The 19798-nt window shown below is 46.3% G+C and overlaps 1 protein-coding gene across 2 annotated transcripts in view; it reads left to right on the top strand.

The window, feature by feature from the left end:
• Cgnl1 (cingulin like 1) overlaps positions 1 to 19798 on the top strand; it is a 147492-nt gene that overhangs the window by 37007 nt on the left and 90687 nt on the right. For both annotated transcript variants that reach the window (XM_036192787.1, XM_036192786.1), the window contains exons 2-7: positions 1424 to 3031; positions 4383 to 4477; positions 6176 to 6281; positions 12031 to 12132; positions 12904 to 13052; positions 14084 to 14219. In XM_036192787.1, the coding sequence (XP_036048680.1) occupies positions 1439 to 3031; positions 4383 to 4477; positions 6176 to 6281; positions 12031 to 12132; positions 12904 to 13052; positions 14084 to 14219 (2181 nt within the window). In that variant the 5' untranslated portion in view covers positions 1424 to 1438. The remainder of the gene's footprint in view (positions 1 to 1423; positions 3032 to 4382; positions 4478 to 6175; positions 6282 to 12030; positions 12133 to 12903; positions 13053 to 14083; positions 14220 to 19798) is intronic.

Raw genomic sequence — 19798 nt, 5'->3', positions numbered from 1 at the left:
CTGTGCACACGTACTTGAAACTGGTTGGAACAAACCACTTTGTTGGGAAATTCAATACCAGAGTTGATTGCAGAGTAGAAAGGAAGACTCAGGAAGACCCGGAGAGGGACCGAAACCAGATGGTTGTTGTCTGTGAGGGGCAGTTGCAGGTCTTCTGGGGGTCTCCATGGCTGCTGCAGTTTCTTGGGGTGGTTTCTGCTTGGGGCACTTTGCCATAGACATGGCACTTGTCCTGCTGTGGGTCAGTTCTGCAGGCATCTGGCATGGATGGCCACACCCTGCTTAGGAGGAGACAGTGATTCTTGGTGTGGTATCAGGACCCATCACAAAATAAAGATTTTGAGTCTTATCCCCCCAACCCCTGAACCCTCACCTTTAACCCTCAGGAACACTTTTCAGATGAATATTCCTGGTAAAACATTTTGGTATGAAAAACGATTTTTAAAAATTCTATCATTTATTCTCATTGTTAATTTTACAAATAATTCTTTAGAGTAAAACATGTCTTAAACGTTACATTTAGATAGTATTAAAGGTCTCAAAGATAGGGAAACTGGGATGTAGCCCAGGTGGTAGCTTTGCATGAAGCCCTGGGTTGGTTTGCTAGTGCTGTGTAAACTAGGCATGGTGATACACCTTATAATCTGTGAGCTCAGGAGGTGGAGGACATCCTGAGATACATAGCAAGTTTGAAGCCTGCCTGGGATGCATAAGACCTTGTCTCAAAAAAAAAAAAAAAAAAAAAAATGGAGGTGCACAGCTAGGTGCCTCAGTAGGTAAAAGTGCTTGCTGTCAAGCCTGATGACCCGAATTCAAATTTTGGGGTATAAATAGAGGCTGAGAGCGGACTCCTGTGTATTGTCTTCCGGTCACGTGCTTACTGTGGCAAATATGCATCTATACACATGTATACACATAGATCCATACACAAAATAAATAAATGTAAAAAGTCAGATGTGCATTAAAAGGGCTGATGGTGTTTGGGGTAGAAAATTGTCAGAGGAAGAGAAGACTAAAGATGAGCCTCGGAATTTCTTAGCTCTTACCTATTTTTGTGGAAAAGTACCTTGTTCTTAATTGCTGGCAACCAGGACCCTCTCTTGGTTAAAAATAAATAGCACCAAGTGTGAGGACACCTACTAAGGGGAAAAAAGTGAGCGGACTAGCTGGAAACCAGAGCGGAGCTGTGCCAGAGGCCAGGTCATTACACCGGAGTCTGCCCTCAGGCCAGGACTGCAGCCAGTGTTGGCTCAAGGATATCCAGAAAGGAGTGAGTTCAGGACAGTGCTCAGCCGTGGTTCCAAAGTCTCTGTGCTGGTTAGAGTGTCCAGCTGGCTTTGAACCCTGGTATTTCCCCCATAATCATCCTAGTCTTTGTCTAAACAGATGTGGTCTGATACAATGTTCTCTTTCCTCCTGCCAGCGGGGACTCTGAACCATGGAGCTGTATTTTGGTGAATACCAACATGTGCAGCAAGAATATGGGGTCCACCTGAGACTTGCCAGTGATGACACCCCAAAGCCAAGGAATTCCCAGCCCTCAAAGGCAGGCTCCTATGGTGTCAGTATTAGGGTCCAGGGAATTGATGGCCACCCTTACATAGTCCTGAACAACACTGAACGGTGTCTAGCAGGTACGCCTTTTCCAGAAAACGGGCCAGCGTTTCCATCTTCAATGATAAATAATTTGTCCTTACATGCAAGCAACGGGACCGGGTTGAAGGAGAACCGTCCAGAGGAACTGCAGCTTCCAGAAAACCCATACCTGCAGACCAGCCCAATGAGAAACCAGAAACAGCCCTCGCTCTATGAGGGCAGGAATGGAGTTGTAGAACGCAAAGACGGGCCCCCCAAACTACCCCACGTGCTCAACTTTCAGAAGCACCCGGAGCTTCTGCAACCCTACGACCCTGAAAAGAATGAGGTGAACTCGGAAAAGCATCACCCTCCGGAGAGTCCCTGGCTGAGAAATGCACCGGAAGAAGGGACCAACTACAAGAAGCCCCGGAATTGCTTTCCCAAACCTTGCGGTTCCCAGCCCAACAGCCCTACTTTGGAAGATCTAGCCAAGACCAACGCGACGGCGATCCGTCTCTGCAGCTCCGTGGTCATAGAAGACCCCCAAAAGCAGACCTCAGTGTGCGTGAATGTTCAGAGGTGCGCCAAGGAGGGGGCGGGAGAGGAGGCCCTTTCCCCTCGACGGAAATCTCCAACCGCCCCCAGCCCACAGGCCTACTCTGAAACCAAGAAAAGCAGGCCAGATGTACTGCCCTTCCGGCGACAAGATTCCGCAGGACCCATTCTCGATGGAGCTCGGTCACGGAGGTCATCTTCATCATCCACGACTCCCACCTCAGCCACTTCCTTGTACAGATTTTTACTTGATGATCAGGAATGCGCCATCCATGCTGACAATGTCAACCGCCATGAAAACAGAAGGTATATCCCTTTCTTGCCAGGAACTGGGCGGGATATCGACACCTGCTCCATTCCTGGTGTGGACCAGTTAATCGAAAAATTTGACCAAAAGCCTGGGCTTCAGAGAAGAGGAAGGTCTGGGAAGAGAAACAGGATCAATCCGGATGACAGGAAAAGATCTCGAAGCGTAGACAGTGCCTTTCCATTCGGTCTCCAGGGAAATACAGAATACCTCACAGAGTTTAGCAGGAACCTGGGCAAGTCTAGCGAGCACCTCCTCCGGCCATCCCAGGTCTTCCCGCAGAGGTCGCAGGCCCCGGAGCACCGTGGGAAACACAGTCCCAGCTCCACCCTTGCAAAGCTGCAGGGTACCACTCAGGGTGCCCACCCCAAGCCTCCCCTCCAGAACAAAGATGGGAAAGTTCTGAACAAAGGAAGTCAGGAAAGTGTGGTGGCTTGTGCCTCCTCCCTTCCAGCACAGAATAAAAAAGAGGAAGAAATCAAGATAGCTACTGCCACACTGATGTTACAGAACCGGGCTGTGGCTGCCACACCTGATTCTGGTGCCAAGAAAATTTCAGTGAAGACCTTTTCTCCCGACTCTAATACGCAGGTAACCCTTGTGTTTTTCCTTCTCAAAGTGGCCTAAGCAATGTGCCTTCGGAATGAGTGTCCTAAGTCTTGAATCAGTAATGGCACATTTGATGATTTTGTGTGTGTATGTGTGTGTGTAAGTGCACATTTGCATACATGTGCACATACATAGATGTGCAGGTGCCTATGTGTGTGTGGAGGCCACAGGTTGTCATCTGGTGTCTTCCTCTGTCGCTCTCCACCTTACTTTTGGAGGTGTCTCTCTCCCTGAGCCTGGAGCTCCCTGATGGAGCCACACCTCCCCGGTGCTGGGATGACAGGCAGGTACAATACATGGCCTTTTCATGGGTGCTGGGATCAAACTCGGATCCTCGTGCTTTAGGGCAAGCACCTTCCCAAACTGAGCCGTCTCTTTAGCTCTTGCACATTTTTTTTTTTTTTTTTTTTAACTTTTGTTTATCTAATTTTTTAAAATTTATTTGGTTTTTTTGAGATAGGGTTTCTCTGTGTAGACCGCCTGTCTCTGCCTCCCGAGTGCTGACATTAAAGGCATGCACCACCATGGCCCAGCTGTCTTATTATTATTATCATTATTTATCAGATTATGTCCTACTGTCAACTGTATAGTTTTCTAGATTATTCTGAGTGCTGCCAGGTTCACTTCCTATGAACTTCTCTGTCAAATAGGACACCGATTTCTCTTCACGTGTTTGAAGTCTGGATGTATACAGAATGAGTTTTAACACATAGGTTCTGAGGTTAGGTTTGCATCCATATACTTTTATTCTTTTTGTTTGTTTGTTTTTTGAGACAGGGTTTCTCTGTGTAGATTTGGTGCCTGGATCTCACTCTGTAGACCAGGCTGGCCTTGAACTCAGAGATCAGCCTGGCTCTACCTCCCGAGTGCTGGGATTAAATGTGTGCGCCACCACCACCTGACTACTTTCATTCTTGAAATTAGGTGCCTAGGTTGGTTTCTGGTCTGAGAAATCAGGTTAATCTTAATTTAGGTTAATTGCAAAGTGATGGAGTCTAAGCATCACATTGAGTGTTTTGATAGTAACAGTTAAAAAAATAATAACAGTAATAAAAACACTGATAAGGCTGGTACGTTCCAGGTGTTATGATATTATAGCATTGCACCAGCTGTGTGTAGCTTTGCTATTAACCTTCGTTTACTATTGAGAAAACCCAGGGGAATGAGAAGTCGCTCCCCCAAGGGTCTACAGCTCACGGATGTTGGGATGAGGAGGCTGGCCAGATGGATTGATTTTAGAAAGGAGTGTGCTGGCAGCCTCTGCTTCAAGGTCATTGCCATCTTCCTGGAGTGTCATCCTCTTGGTCTAATAACATACTTCATTATCTTCCAGGCCACCCCAGATCTATTAAAGGGCCAGCAGGAGCTCACGCAACAAACCAACGAAGAGACGGCCAAGCAGATCCTTTACAATTACCTCAAAGAAGGGTGCGTGGTTTTCCTTGGAGAACAGAGTCATTGCCATGTTTGGTGGGGCTCTAGACTTGTATTTGAGGCATTGTATTAACTTTTCTTTCCTGTTCTACCTAAGGTAGCTGATGTTTGTTTCTGTGGAGGTAGTTTCCTACTAGGTACAGGGGGTAGGGAAGGATGTTCTTTGTAAGGCAAGTAAAAACATATAGAGTTTATATTTGTGTATATGTGTGTCCGTGAGAAATGCATGTGTGCACACATGTGTGTACAGGTGCATTTGACATTTGTGTGCTTGGGGGAGGTCAGAGGTCAAAGTCAGGTATCCTTCTCCATTGCCCTCCACCTTGATTTTATTTTTTTGAGACAAGATCTCTCACTGAACCTGGAACTCCCAGTTTCAGCTAGCCTGGCTAGCCAGCAAGCCCTTGGGACCTGCCTGTCTCTGCCTCCAACCCTGGGGCTACAGATGAGTGCCACCATGCCCAGCTTTTGTGTATTTAGGGTTCTCCCTTAGCATTTTACTCTCCCCTGCCTTAAATTAATGTTTTTAAAAAGGGACCTTTCCTGCATCAAAACAAGTTCAGGGGTGGGAGGTCTACTGGTCAGCCCCACCTTGAGGTCTTCCATGCCATAGCAGTTTCCATCAATCCTTACTGGAAATCACAAATGAAAGCTCTTCCTTTGTCCCAGAGGGAGGCCTGGCTGGAACCCAGGCTTCCATGATTGTCAAGCACTCGGGAGGCATTTGTGGGCAATGTTTACCCTGCTTATCTTGGAAATTCAGTTCCAGCCACTTGGGTTCTTCTCCTCCATGCCACCGTGTTTGGGATTCTGGAGCAGGAATCTGAAGTTTCTACCACAGCCCTCTTATGGAATGGTTAGAAGAAAGGCTTCCAAGTATGACATGAATGAAGGTCAGCCGCCGGAGACGTGCGGCTGTCAACGTTGGGTGTTTGTGGTCTGTGATTTATGCCTGACAGAGCTGGCAACATGGGTTCGGAACACAACACAGGGGCTTAAAAATGGCCACAGAGTCTTTACAGGCTTCCCCTTGTGAAATTAAGGTGAAAGACTCTGGTTTTTAAATTCTCTTTCCTTCCTTCCTCTCCCCTCCTCTTTTTCTCTCTCCCACCCCTTCCCCTCTCTTTCCTGTCTTTCTTACTTGATTTGTTGAGAGACAGGTGAGACCAAAGTTAATAGGAGGTGCCTGTTTAAGGAATTTTATTTTAAATCCCTTAATTGCCAGGGGTGTGGTAAGAGAAGCTGATTAACTATGGCAGTAGAGACAAAGGGCTGCTGTTGGACAGTCTTGGTATTGGGGCTTCTTTTTCTTAAACAGGGGCTAAATCAGTTAATAATCCTTGAACGTTTTAGTAGCTTGAGATTGAAAAGCATGAGTGTGTGTGTTTAATTCCCTCTGGGACAAATATGAGCATTGAGTTGAGCTGAGCGACAGCTTACCGCGTTTTCACTGTGCGTGATTCAGATTGCGTCTGTCATGCTCAGATATTCAGGAATAAACATCGCTGTCGGAGATGGAGTGGCAGTATCCTTCCATCCTGCCCATCAAACACTGGTTTTGTCTGTAGTCTGGACACACTCAGACCGCTTTCAGTATATCTTCAAGGGCTCTCGCTGTGAGCGTAAGGGCATGCAGAACATCTTGAGGCGGATGGCCACTCCCGTAATGCCTTCTCTGCCACTGTTTTGCAGAAGCACAGACAACGAAGATGCCACCAAAAGGAAAGTCAACCTGGTCTTTGAGAAAATCCAGACTTTAAAGTCTCGAGCAGCAGGGAGTGCGCAAGGAAATAATCAAGTAAGCTGTAGTGTTTGTGTTCTGTAGAGCGTGTTTAACGTGCAATGTGGAGAGGGTCTGGTTTCTTCAGCTGCTGCTGACAGCAGTAGGTGGGATGTCCCTCTCAAGGAGAAAGCAGTGCCTCAGATGACCAGCCTGGCTTTAAACCCAGGTTAAACAACCTAATCCAAAACACCCTAAAACCCCAAACTTCTTGAGTGTTGACACGGTACGTGTGGAAAATTCAGCACCTGACCACATACAGGAACGTGAACACAAACTTCTTTTCATGCAGAAAGTGGTTAAAACCATCAGATCGAATCCCCTCTGGGCTCTGTGCATTAGAAATTTATGTGATTTAAATGAATTTTGCATTTCTACTTGTGTTTACAGAATATCTCATTATATTCATGCTGATATTCTAACCCCAAAGTAATAACCCCAAATCTGAAGTTCTTCTAGAGCCAACCATCTTGGAGAAGGAGTCGTGACCAGCTGAAACAGAGAATGTTTTATTCATCAGCTGAATGATCGGCTAGCAGAGCTCTAGCACTTGTGGCTGTGACTGTGACTATGCTGTTAGTGTGAGGGTGGTGGTGGAGGGTGTGCGTGTGTATGTGTGTGTGCAAGTTTGCACAAGTGTGCAAGCACTCAGCATGCCCGCAACTATGCTGTGAGTGTGAGTGAGGGTGGTGGTGGAGTGTGTGTATGTGAGTGTGTGTGTGTGTGTGTGCGCGCGCGTGTGCGTGCAAGTTTGCACATGTGTGTAAATACTCAGCATGCTGGTGACTATGCTGTGAGTGTGAGGGTGGTGTGTGTGTGTGTGTGTGTGTGTGTGTGTGTGTTGTATGTGTGGTATGTATACAGGACTGTAATTCTGATTTGGGAACTTCAAACTACAATTTGCTTGTACACAGCTTTCAGGAGCTGTACCTAATTCTCCTTTCCATTAAAAAAAATTGTTGGCAATTTCATATGCGTATATGATGGATTTTAGCCGTTTTCACACCCAATCTTGCTCTCTGGTAGTTCTTGTTGGGGACAAGGTCCCACTATCCTCACTATCTCACTCAGACTCACAGATCCATCTGTCTGTGTCTCCAGAGTGCACTGGGGTCAAATCTCTCATAATTCTTAACATTAATTTAGTACTTTTTGATACAGCTTTTAAATTTAAATCACAGCTGCTATTCTTGCTTTTTATTTACTTGCATGCTCTGGGGAGGGCACAGCCTTTGGTCTTGATGTTAAGATTGTCATTCTGGATCATGGACTTGGAGCAATCAGCCGGAACTGAGGAAGTCAGTGTGTCCCTTCTGCAAATGGGATGTCTAAGGTCAAAGCGGTCTTCGTGAGAAGGCAGGGAGGCAGGATATTCTAGGTTGGAAGAATGGCACAGATCATATTAAGAACTGTGAGCCTGCCATGTTTATGTTTCTTGAAGTAATTTTATGTAGTTGCTACACGAAACCAGGATGTGGAGAGAGCTAGATAGGACGTTTCCATTCTAGGCTACCATGAAAGGCATTTTTATTTTCTTTTGAGACAGGATCTCATGTAGCTAAAGCTGGCCTTGAACTTGTGATTCTCTTGCCTCCAGCTCACAGGTGCTGGGTTTACAGGTGTGTACTGCCACCTGTTTATATGGTTCAGGGATGATCCCGGGCTCCTGTGTGCCTGGCAAGTGCTCTTGACAGACACAAATGCTGATATTGTATTGCAAAAGCTGATTCCTTTTGCTGCCTTTAGAGAGAGGTAAGATTAGAGAGAGGCCAGTTAAGATGCCCTGCTGGCTTGAGAAAGGCAGGGTGAGTTTTCTGGCACCACGCACAGTACCCCCTCTCTCTGAATCTCATCCTTTGCTGGCAAAATTTTGGACTTTTATCCTTTGGGGGGTGTGTGTGTGTGTGTGTGTGTGTGTGTGTGTGTGTGTGTGTGTGTGTGTGTGTTGTGGTGATTCCCTACGGGAGATTGTTAGAGCGTTTTCGTTATGGACTGAGACCATCTTGGAAAGTGCAAAGTGATAGAGTTTTGTTCTCATTTCGTCTCTCCCCCCTGCCTTCTTCCCCAGCTCCCTCTCCCTTTCCTTCCCCTTTCCTCTTTCGTGTGTGATTTCTCCCACTGGGTTGGATTTAGGTTCTGAGATGGACTGCCTTCATTCCGCGGGGAAAACTTGGCACTCCTGCGCTTTTGCCGCGGGGCTCCCCTGCTGAACCTGCAGTCCATGAGAAGCGCCTCTTGCAGGTTTATGATACACAACCCTCCCCCGATCAGTGACTTGTGAGCCTTGACTCTGCCTCTTCTAGCTTAGATTTCTGCTTTTATCGCTTGGCCTGCCACTTAACTGCAGGATTTTAGCCAATTCCTCTTGAGAGCTTCATCCTGTTATCATTTCCATAGTAGAGAGGAAACAGGAGTCCTTGATATTCACACTCAGATCAGACCCCAGACCTCCTAACGGACTATTTTATCTGGCCCCTCTCCTTGGTGGGAATGAAAGGACTGGAGGGAGGAAGCCAGTTTTTCCCTGATGTATTTATTTGCCCTTGCTGAGTGTGGGGGATGAAAGTCTGCCTGGCCATGGGGACCATTATCCCCCCAGGACAAGGGAGGTTTGGAAATGGAAGGGCTGACAGCTCAGACACACAGGTTTCCAGAGAATGTCACACAGCAGGTGTTTCTTCAACAAAGACTTTTATGCTGGTTTATTGGAGTCGAACATAAAGTAAATAGCGCGAATCCTAACTATGTGGTTTGCTGTGTTTTTAACACAGATTTGCGTTTGTGCAAATCCTACTCCGACAGGGTGTGCCCTTCACCCAGAACTTTGCTGAATGTCCCTTCCCTGTCAGCCACATCCCCTCTTTCTTGAGGTAATCCTATTGTGACACCCATCACCTAAGTTAGTTTTGCTTAAATTTCATATAGTCACCTGATTAACTGTCTGTCCAGCTTTATTACACTTATCGGTAACTATTTTTTATTGCACATTGTGTGTGTATGAGAGTGAATGTGTGTGTGTGAGTGTACACTAGTGTATTTCTGGTGACTATTTCCAGCTTGGGACTCTTAACAATAAAGCTACAGTGGACATTGGACATCATTTTTCACTCTTCTCTTCAGTGGACACACACTCATTTCTCTGGTATAGAAGCAGGAACGAACTCCCAGGTTGTACATTAGACCGAATGTTTGCTGTGCATTCTGTGAATGGTTCCAGGAAGTGGTGGGACAATTGACACTCCTACCAGTGGTGCACAGGAGGCCCCAGTGTTGACCCCTACACCAGGACCCTCTGTCCTCTTGCATGGATTCCGTGTCTCTTCCTCTGCACCAGCTCCATGCAGATGTGTGCTGGATCTTTAGCTTAGGCTCTGACATCTGGTAATGTCTGCCTTCGACTTTATCCCTTTCTTCTTTTCTTCAAGTTGGCTACTCTAAGTCTCTGACCTTTCCATACAGATGCTAAACTTCCAGAGGTGGGGGTGAGGTGGGCAGGACTGGAGAGAGGGCTCAAGGGTTAAGAGTGGGCTCACGTGGAGGCCTGGGCTTTGTTCTTAGCACTCATGTGGTTCATGTCATGTGACTCCAGCTCCAGGGGCTCAGACACCTATGGTTGACCGTGTTCCTAGATTCTAACTACCTTTAGGAAACCATCTTTTTTCTTTTTTTTTTTTTTTTAATCCATTTTGTTCATCATTTCCTGTGTTTTAAAGAATATTATTCAAGCTGGGCAGTGGTGGCACACGCCTTTAATCCCAGCACTCGGGAGGCAGAGGCAGGTGGACGGGGAATCTCTGTGAGTTTGAGGCCAACCTGGTCTATGGAGGGAGTTCCAGAACAGCCAAAGCTACACAGAGAAACCCTGTCTTGAAAAACAACAAAAACATAAACAAACAAACAGAATATCCTTCACAGCTCTTTTGACCCCCTCTCATCTAACTTCTCTGTCTGGGTCGTCCTCACTTCTGCTGTGTATTAGTCAGTTTTGGTCCTGTTCCTTTAAACATTCAGGATTTTCTAACTGCATGCTAGTGGATGACAGCTCACACTTGAGTGTCCTATCTTCCACCAAAGGGCGTTGAGTTTTCTCCCGAGAGCTGAACCCTGTGCAGCCCACCTTCACTGTGTAGGTGCTGTTATCCCAGGCTTGGCTGAGGGGTATCATTAGGCTTTACCTTCACTCCCGTGGCATAACCTGAATCCCCTTCTCAGATCTCAGATGAATGGGAAGATGTCAACCATGCTTACTTAGTCTGTTGTGACTGAGTTAGGACTCCAGTGTCTCCCTGGCTCAGCACAACCTGTGACATTTGGTCGGCTTCTTTACCTCTTAACCACTCTTTTTCTGATGAACTTGTGGAATCTTGCCTTGTTGATAATACAATGTAGGAATTGTCTCAGAAACAAAAGGTGTTTTTTTTTTTTTTAATCATTTTTTAAAAATAGCTTTTCCTGTGGTGTTCTTACCTCCTAATACCCTTATCCCAAAATTGGTCTTTCCCTTATGATATCTAATTTCCTAGATGCTTTTTTTTAAAAAAAAGTATCTATCTATCTATCTATCTATCTATCTATCTATCTATCTATCTATTATATACACAAAAGATCTCATTACAGATGGTTGTGAGCCACCATGTAGGTGTTAGGAATTGAACTCAGGACCTTTGGAAGAGCAGTCAGCGCTCTTAACCTCTGAACCATCTCTCCAGCCCCCCCCCAGATGCTTTTTAATTCAATATGAATTGCTCATCCCCTTTGTTTGGGGTCTTTTTCCTCTTGAATTATAGTAATACATTATTCTTGTTGGTTGGTTTTGTTTTATGGTGATGGGGACTGAACCCTGGGCCTCACATATGCTAGGCAGTTATATGTAGTCCTAAGTTACATTCCCAGCCTGATAAAGTAGGTGTTTTTAGAGCTATTCTAATCTCAGAGCAGACTTGAGTAGAAAGGACAGGAAATTCCCTTACCCTACTGTGATCCTCCAGTACATTTGTTAGCGTGGGCAGATATTGACACATGATTACTGTCTACATCCCATGGTTCACTCTGGGATTGCTCTAGGTAGTGTACATTGTATTGGTGTGTGTGTGGGGTGATGTATATACGTGTGTGTGTGTGTGTGTGTGTGTGTGTGTGTGTGTATGTATGTGTGTGTGTGCATGCTTGTTCACGTGTGAGCACATGCACGTGGAAGCCAGAGGTCAATATTGGATGCTTTCTTCAGATATTTCTCCATCTTATTATTATTATTATTATTATTATTATTATTATTATTATTTTCTCAAATTCCATCACTGGGAAGGCAGAGAAAGGTAGATCCCAAGGCTCTCTGGCGAGCTGCTTACCCTATTGAGCCAGCCCCAGGCCAGTGAGAGGTGGTGGTTTTTATGTTTATGTTTTTGAGGTTCCTCAGGAACAACACCCGAGGTTGTCCTTGGGCTCCCACATGCACACACAAGCAGGTGTTCTAAATTTAGTACCTTCATATTTCATGACATGTTTGAAAGCTGTCCCAGAAGTCTACCACCTTCCTCAAGTGTCAGTCATGTTGGAAGTCTGGTGAAACAGTCCCTGGACTGTGGTGGGAGATGTAAAATAAGTTGTGAGGAGCATCCCCGTTAACTCTGGGGGAGGGTTCTGCTAGGTCGAGTCTTACGATGGTTGGTACTGTATGGCATCCATGACATCCCTGATCTTACCGTGGGGGAGGAGAATTCAAGCATCTCAAGCATTTAACTGAGGATACCTTTGTAATTAATCACAGGCTTCGAATTTTTCCTCTGAAGTCAAAGACCTATTGGAGCAGAAGAACAAATTGATCTCAGAAGTGTCAGAACTCCAGAGGCAGCTGCAACTGGAGACGAAGGTATCTGACTTTCTTATACTTTCCCATTTCTATCTCGGTGGATTAAGGAGTTTTAGAACACATTGGGATGTCCAGGTGAGGTGAAAGTCAAAAAAATTTTCCCTCCTAAAAGAAAGATTCCTCTCAGCCCTGAGTACATTCCTTCGAATTTGGTGGCTGCTAGCCAAAGAATGTCTTAAAGCAACCAGAGCACACAGAAACTGTTTGCTTTGAGCAAAAGAAATCCTGGTAGAGACAGGCAGAGCAATGGGAAACACAGTGTATTGCTACTGCATAAAGCATTTAAACTGAAATAATAGAAACAACAAAATGAGGTCTAGCTGTGTTTGTGTTTTTCTTTTAGAAGGTTCACTTCACTAAATCTGAATAGTTCATATTCTTTCTGGAACTTCTGACCTTAATTACATGATTTGATTAAGTTGTTTAATAATGAAGGAACAGTGCATTAGTGTTCACAAGTGGGCTTCTGAGCTGGGGATGTCGCTCATTTGGTAAAGTGCTTGCTCAGTATACATAAAACCCTGGGTTCCAGCCCCAACCTCCTCACCCAGGCATGGGAGTGCACCCTTGTTTTGCCAGCACCTGGGAGATGAAGGCAAAAGAAGAGGAGTTCATTGTCATGCTTGACTGCCACAGCCAGTTTGCTGTTAGCCTGGGCTATGTGGGACTCTCTTATAGACGGACAGGCAGACGGGTACATAGAGAGTAGGGGTGGTGTTTCAATATTGATAGACAACCGAAGTATTTTAAAATCACACTTCTTCCTGTTAGAACCACCAGAACATTAAGGAGGAGAGGGAGAGGATGAGGAAGGACTTGGAAGAGCTCCGAGGCCGGCACCAGAGTCAAGCGGAGGAGACGGCCACCCTGCGGCGACGGCTGAGTGAAACAGAAGAGGAGCTGCGGAAGAACTTGGAAGAGTGAGTGCCCACCCGGAGCCCCGCCCTCCCGGACTTCTTGAGTCATATTTTTGCTAGAAACTCCTGTCCTTTACACACCTCCTAGCCCTCCGAGTGTTTATCAAGGCCCCTCGCCTTTCTTGCCCTCTTACAAAATCATGCAGTTAGAGTTATAAGCAGGGAGGTTAATAATTATTAAAAACCCTTCTCATACCTTATATAGCTTTGGCCCCGACAGGGATATTCTGGCAGGTAAGTGAGAAAGAAGCAGGGGGCCCTGAGGGAAGATATCTAATGACTAAGGTCTCTGCTGGGATTCTGGAGCCTGATACCTAATGACTGAGGTTTCCAGAAGCCTGGGTCCAGCCTCCAAAGTACATTAGCCTGTGGGGTTCACAGTCTCCCACCTGAGCCCTTTCTCCCCAATGGGTTGGTCTCTGTGATGTATACTCAAACTTCTGCTCAGCCTGTAGAGAGGAAAAGTAACTCCAAGACCCCACTTGCCTTATTATCCTGTGAAACTTGGAGGCAAAGGAATCTAAAATCAAGGTCTGGTTTCCTTTCTGGAAACAGCTTGGCAAACACACCCAGAGATGCATTTTTCTAATCCCCTAGGTGCTTCCCAGTTTAATCAAACTGACAATCAAGATTGACCACAGACATTAACTTGACAGTGCTCCTGTTTTATAGTCCTGACTGACGGGTTCTCCTTGGTTTTGGGCATTTCCTCATAGTCTATGTCCAAGTTCTAGTATTTCGTGGCCTCTTTCGGATAGAAAATGTCCTTGCAAATCTGTCCCATTTGGTTGGTTTGAGTTCTCACCTAACATCTTGGCCAGATTAGACCCTAGTCCTGAGGAGGCTTCTTGGGGCTGCAGATGATCATGTGACATCCCGAAAGTGGGGACTAGGGTCCCAGGGGCCTCCCTGACGGGCCTCCCCGGGGTTCCAGGGGCCTCCCTGACGGGCCTCCCCGGGGTTCCAGGGGCCTCTCTGATGGGCCTCCCCGGGGGTCCCAGGGGCCTCTCTGATGGACCCCCCTGTCCCGTTAGGCTGTTCCAGGTCAAGATGGAGCGCGAACAGCACCAGACAGAGATCCGCGACCTGCAGGACCAGCTGTCGGAAATGCACGATGAACTGGACAGTACCAAGCGGTCCGAGGACAGGGAGAAGGGAGCCTTGATCGAGGTAAGGGGGTTGGTGGGGCCAGGTGTCACCCCACCTGCTTGGGAGGATGGAGCTTCCTGTTGTGTGTGTGCATTCTCGGAGTCCATCATTGTCTTAGGAAAACTTTCGACCAGTATGAATAATAAGTATAGGGAGAATAGTATGTGAGGGGCTGGGGAGATGGCTCAGCCGAGAAAGTGTTGGCTGGGCAAACATGAGGAACTGAGGTTAATCCCCAGAACCCATGTTTAAAAAAAAAGCTGGACTCATAATCCTACTGTGGGAGAAATCGAGCTGGACAGATCTCAGGGATGTGCTGGCCAGCCAGCGTGGCCTATTCAGTGAGCCTCTAGCCCAGAGACCCTGTGTCACAAGACAAGGTAGATGGTATCTGAGGAGTGATGTCAGAGATGACATCTGGCCTATACTTCTGGCTCACCCCCAACACTTACACACGCTCATGTGTATTCTCTCTCACGCATATAAACACACACTCTTTCATGCTCACAGATGCTCTCACACACACATGTTCACACTCATACACTCACATATAAATACACACTCTTACACACTCACACATGCTTTCATAGACACACACATGTTCACACTCATAACACACTTACACACTCATAGGTAGAGGATAGCTTATTAGCACTCATCAATTCTCAACACAGAGCAAGGAGTTGTCAATGTTTTGTCGTATTTCTGCATTATTTTTTCTGTTCATCTTTTTGTGTGGCTGAACTATTTTACTAAATTACAGATAAGATTAAACTTATTTATTTATTTATTTATTTGGGAATTTAGGGAACTTTCTGACGAAGTTACCATACCCTTGTAGTAACTAACTTGTTTATGGTTTCTATAATATAAATACAATGAGTCTGAATACTTAGCCCTTATTATCTCTGAGTCTATTTACAATTGACGTAGTGAGTTCAAGGCCAGCCTGGGATGGATGAGCCCCTCCCTAAAATAAAGTTTTTCCTAAGGATAAATTCCCAGCAAAAAATGATGTCAGTGGAGAATTTAGGCTTTCAGAGGCACTGTGCCTTGAAGCCCAGAGGACAGAAGATGTTCCTGAAGGCTGTGCTGCGATGCCCTGGGCTGTGTGGTCCCTGCTGCGATCCACTCCACCTTGCTCTGGTTTTGCATAATTTCCGTCGACACAGTCCAGTGATATCTGGCATCGTTCCTTCCTCCCCCATTTCATGTGCAGCGTAGTTCTGAGTGACAGAGCAGAAGAATAATTTCCACAATTTAAATTATTTTGAAAAGTTACCACATTTTTTTGTAAAATGAAGAATTCTAAGATGACCTGCCTGCTATTTTATTTTATTTTATTGAGACGGGGTCTCATGTAGCTCAGACTGGACTCAAACTTGCTATGGAGCTGAGGATGGCTTTGTGCTTCTGATCCTCCTGTCTCCACCTCCTAAGTGGGGGATTGTGGGTGGGTCCCGCCACTCCCAGTTTAAACTGTGCTGAGGATTAGGCCCAGGGCTTCCTGCACTAGCCAAGCACTCTGTCAGCCGAGCCCCACCCCCAGCCCACATCTTTAACTCCTTAAGCACAGCCTATTGACTATTTATTCTGAACTTGATTTAGTGATAGATTTGTAGGTTTGTTTGTACTGGTGGGGGTGAGGACATGGACTCAGGCCACAGCTGGAATGGGAACAGAGCATGGCTCCTCTTAATCATCCTGCAGTTGGGGTCCTAGCTGTTTGTCACTCTCCTGATGTGACCCGTGTCATTGCAGAAGGAGTGGGGTAAAGAGGCACTGTTAGCAATTATGCCAATTACGTTTTGCCTGCCCCAGGAAACCCCTTACTGCTTTCCTTTGACTTTCCAGCAACTTTTTACAATTCCATCTACAGTTTCCACAGCACTAATAAAGAAGATCCCATCTCCTAGTCACTTTTAATTCATTCTTCTGGAGAAATCTGATAGCAGATTAGAATTGGGGCCAAGTTTTCCATGACTTTTGCCTGAGAATAGACTCTTAAAACACAATGGACATTGGAAAACTGTTGATGCCTGGATCTAGGTGAGCCTGTGTATCAGTTCAGATTCAGATTTATCAAGAAACTTCTGTCTTCTTACCAAGGTGCTGGAGACTGAAGCCAAGGCCCCGTGTACACTAGGCACATGCTGTGGCACTGGCTTCATCCCAGCCCAGAAATCCATCACTCTTTGTTAAAGAGCATCAGACCTCTATGTGGAATCTAGACGATAACATTGGGGGGTGGGGAGCTGGATATACTGGCATACGCCTCTAATGCCAGTACTTAGGCAAAGACAGGTGGATCTTTGTGAGTTAGAGGGTAGCCTGATGTACATAGTGAGTTCTAGAGCAGCCAGAGTTACACACTGAGACTCTGTGTTAAAAAAATAGTTTGAAGGAAAGCATAGTAGAGAATTTTGTTTTTCTTAGCCTAAACACTGAACAATAGGAAAAAGCAGTTATTTGTTGAACTCCTGGGTCTGTGAACCTTTTTTTTTTTTTTTTTTAAAGTCAGGGTCTCTCTTTTGATTCAGGCTGGACTCAAACACTCCAATTCATTATGTAGCCAAGGGTGGCCTTGAACACCTGATTCTCCTGCCCCGACCTCCTACATGTGAGGCTGAGGGTAGAACTCAGGGTGTCATGCATTCAAGTAAGAGTTCTACCAAATGTACTATATCCCCAGGACCCGAGAACTACATATTTTTTTTTAATTAAAAAAATTGTGTGTGTGTGTGTGTGTGTGTGTGTGTGTGTGTGTGTGTGTGTGTGTTGTAACATGTGGGTTCTAGAGGGAACCTTCAATTGTTGTTTCTCAAATGTCAGCCCTACCTTGATATCTGAGATGAACCTAGAACTTGCCAAGCAGATTAGCAAGGTGGCTGGCCAGGGATCCCCAGGAATACTTGTCCCTGTCTCCCCAGAGCTGGGATTGAAAGCACCTGCCACCAGGCCTGACTTTCACTTTTTAAGTATTTGTGGTCTGGGATTGAGCTAGGGTCTTGGTGGTAGCAAGGCAGATGTTTCACCCATTGAACCGGCTCCCATACCCAGATGTGTGATCTTGGAGGTATGTCAGCATTTCAGAACTCCTGACTTTCTCATTTATGAGTGGATCTTGGTCTCTTTGAATCATCACTTGTTTGGAACTTTAGAAATAGCATTAGTCTCATAAGTGCCGAACATAATGAACTTTTCTAGCTCTTCCCTAACCTCCCCATCTATACTAGTGCTTTTTTGTTTTGTTTTATTTAGAATGTTTTATTGCATGTATTTGTTTATTTTGTGGGTGTAGGTATGGGGTGCCCTTGCTACTGCATACTGTGTGGAGGTCGGCAGACTTGCAGGAGTCAGTCCTCTGCTTCTACCGCATGGGTCCTGAGGACCAGATTCGGTGCATGGGCTTGGGAGCTGGGGCGTTTACCTGCTGAGCCGGCTCACAGGCCCCACACTAGGCGTCGATTGGCTGCTTCCTTGTCACGTGGGGCCTATCTGGACTGCATGAAGGTTTAGAAATCAGTGACTCTAAGTAGCCAGACTTCCTCTCGTTTCCTTTGATTGTAGTTTCTAGAGAGGTGCATTTCTTTCTACTGTAGATTTGCTTATGTTTTGAAGTTTTCCTACTTTCCTCTCTCTTCATTTGATATAATTAAGCCTTCATATTGAAGTGAAGTTTTGGAAACCCTATGTGCGTGCTGGTCTCCCTTCTGGAAACTACTGTGTGATATGGCAAGGTGTAATCTGATTGGATTCGTGCGGCACAGTCCACTTAAGTGACAGTCCCAGCCAGAGATAACACCCTGTCAGTGTAGAATGGCCTGCAAAATCCTCGGTCCTTGACACGCCTTGGCAACAGTACAAACACAGCTATATCCTGCAGGAGATGGGGTGGGGGAGGAACTGCCCTATCTAAAGACAGCTCGAAACTGGGAGAATAAAAGCAGGAAGGGGCCACTCTGGAGTCCCTGGTAGGAGACGCCGTGTCAAGTCCCGGAGAGGTCGCCAATGGCAACAGTGATTGGTGAGTTCTGCTCTTCTTCAAAGAGAGATGAGCAGGGACACCCAGGTGGTCCCTTTACTGACTGTTAGGACAAGCTTTCTTAGATCTCAGGGATGGGTCCCCAAGCTTCTTCGGAGCTTATCAGCGCCTGCTGGCGGCATTCTGGCAGGGCTGGAGTTTGGCCTGTGCCATGACCTCTCACCTGTTTGCCTGATCTGCTGCTCATCCTGGAGGAAAGGACAGACATCTCTTGTCGGTTGTTTTTAAATGAAACTCATTACTCTGTATGCTAACCTGAAAAAATAATTGAGGGTTGCTGGTACGGCTCTGTGGGTGAAGGCACTCGCTGGGCAGCCTGCTAGCCTGAGGTCATGAATGAATATAAAGATGGAAGGAAAGCAAAGAATGCAAAATTGGATTCTTGGGGATGTCTTAGCTTTTGGAAGGGAGAGAAGCCAGACATGATCCTAGTAGAGAAAGTGGCTGCCGGGAAGGTCTGTGATTTCCAGGGAGAGGAGACTCTTAAGGAGATGGGGGAGGGAGACTCCAGGAGGAGTCAAGGAAATGGTACTGGGGAGGACCAGGGATAGGGGGATGAGGGGGTACAGTGGTTAATTTTAACTGTCAACAAGACACATTTAGAATGACCTGGGAACGATCTCCACTGAGGACTTGTCTAGATCAGGTTGTCCTGTGGGCACACTTGTGGGGGATTACCTTGATTTTCGAATTGAGGTAGGAAGACCCACTGTGGATTGGGGAGCACCATTTCATGGGCTGGGCCCTGAATTTTATAATAATGAAGAAAGCTAACTGAGTAAGCAAGCAAGCGAGCAGGCAGCATGCGGCATTCATCTCTTTCCTGCTTGCTGTCCACTAAAGATGTGATGTGACTAGCTACTTTGATTTCCTGCCTTGCCTTCCCCTCATTGGTGGGCTGTGACTGGGAATCAGAAGTCAATCAACCTTTCCCTCTTCCAAGTGGCTTTGGGCAGGGTGTTTTATCACAACACCAGACATGAAGCCGGGAGAGGAGGATGCTCTTGTCTTGGTAGGGGAGCCACAGAAGCCACACAGCAGGTGACTAAGGAGAGGTGTACGCCGGTGAGCTGAGATCATGCTTTGAAGAAGTTTGGTGGGAAAGGTTACAGGTAGCCAAGATCCCAGAAAAATGGGAAGGAACGAGGTCTGAAAACGTAGGGCAGCTGGCAGGACTATAGTGGAGTGCTTTGGGGTAGGGGGAAAGCCTGGTGCAGAGTGAGCATCTGAGATGTGGGAAGGCCTGGTTATCAAGGCATCCAGGACAAAAGAAGGCTGAGCCTTTGGCAGGACGCCCTTGGACTTAGGGAATGTGGTTTGAAATGGAAGCTTGGGCCTCAGTTTTATGACTCTTAGTGAGCTCTTGACAGTGAAGGAGAGGAAAATGTGAATCCCATGCCCTCCTCGGGCAAGAAAGTTAGGAAAAAAGTTGTCCTGAACACTAGGAACGTGGATAGGGTTGAACCATGTGCAGCATCCTCAAGGCTGGGTACCAGATGAGGCAGCGAGGCAGCTCAGCTCCAGAGCAACAGTAGCACATAAAGGCTGTAGCAGG

Source organism: Onychomys torridus, chromosome 7 (assembly GCF_903995425.1).
Source record: "Onychomys torridus chromosome 7, mOncTor1.1, whole genome shotgun sequence".
Classification (NCBI taxonomy): Eukaryota; Metazoa; Chordata; class Mammalia; order Rodentia; family Cricetidae; genus Onychomys; species Onychomys torridus.
The sequence above is the reverse complement of the archived record's forward strand: the minus strand, read 5'-3'. Positions and strand labels throughout refer to the sequence as shown.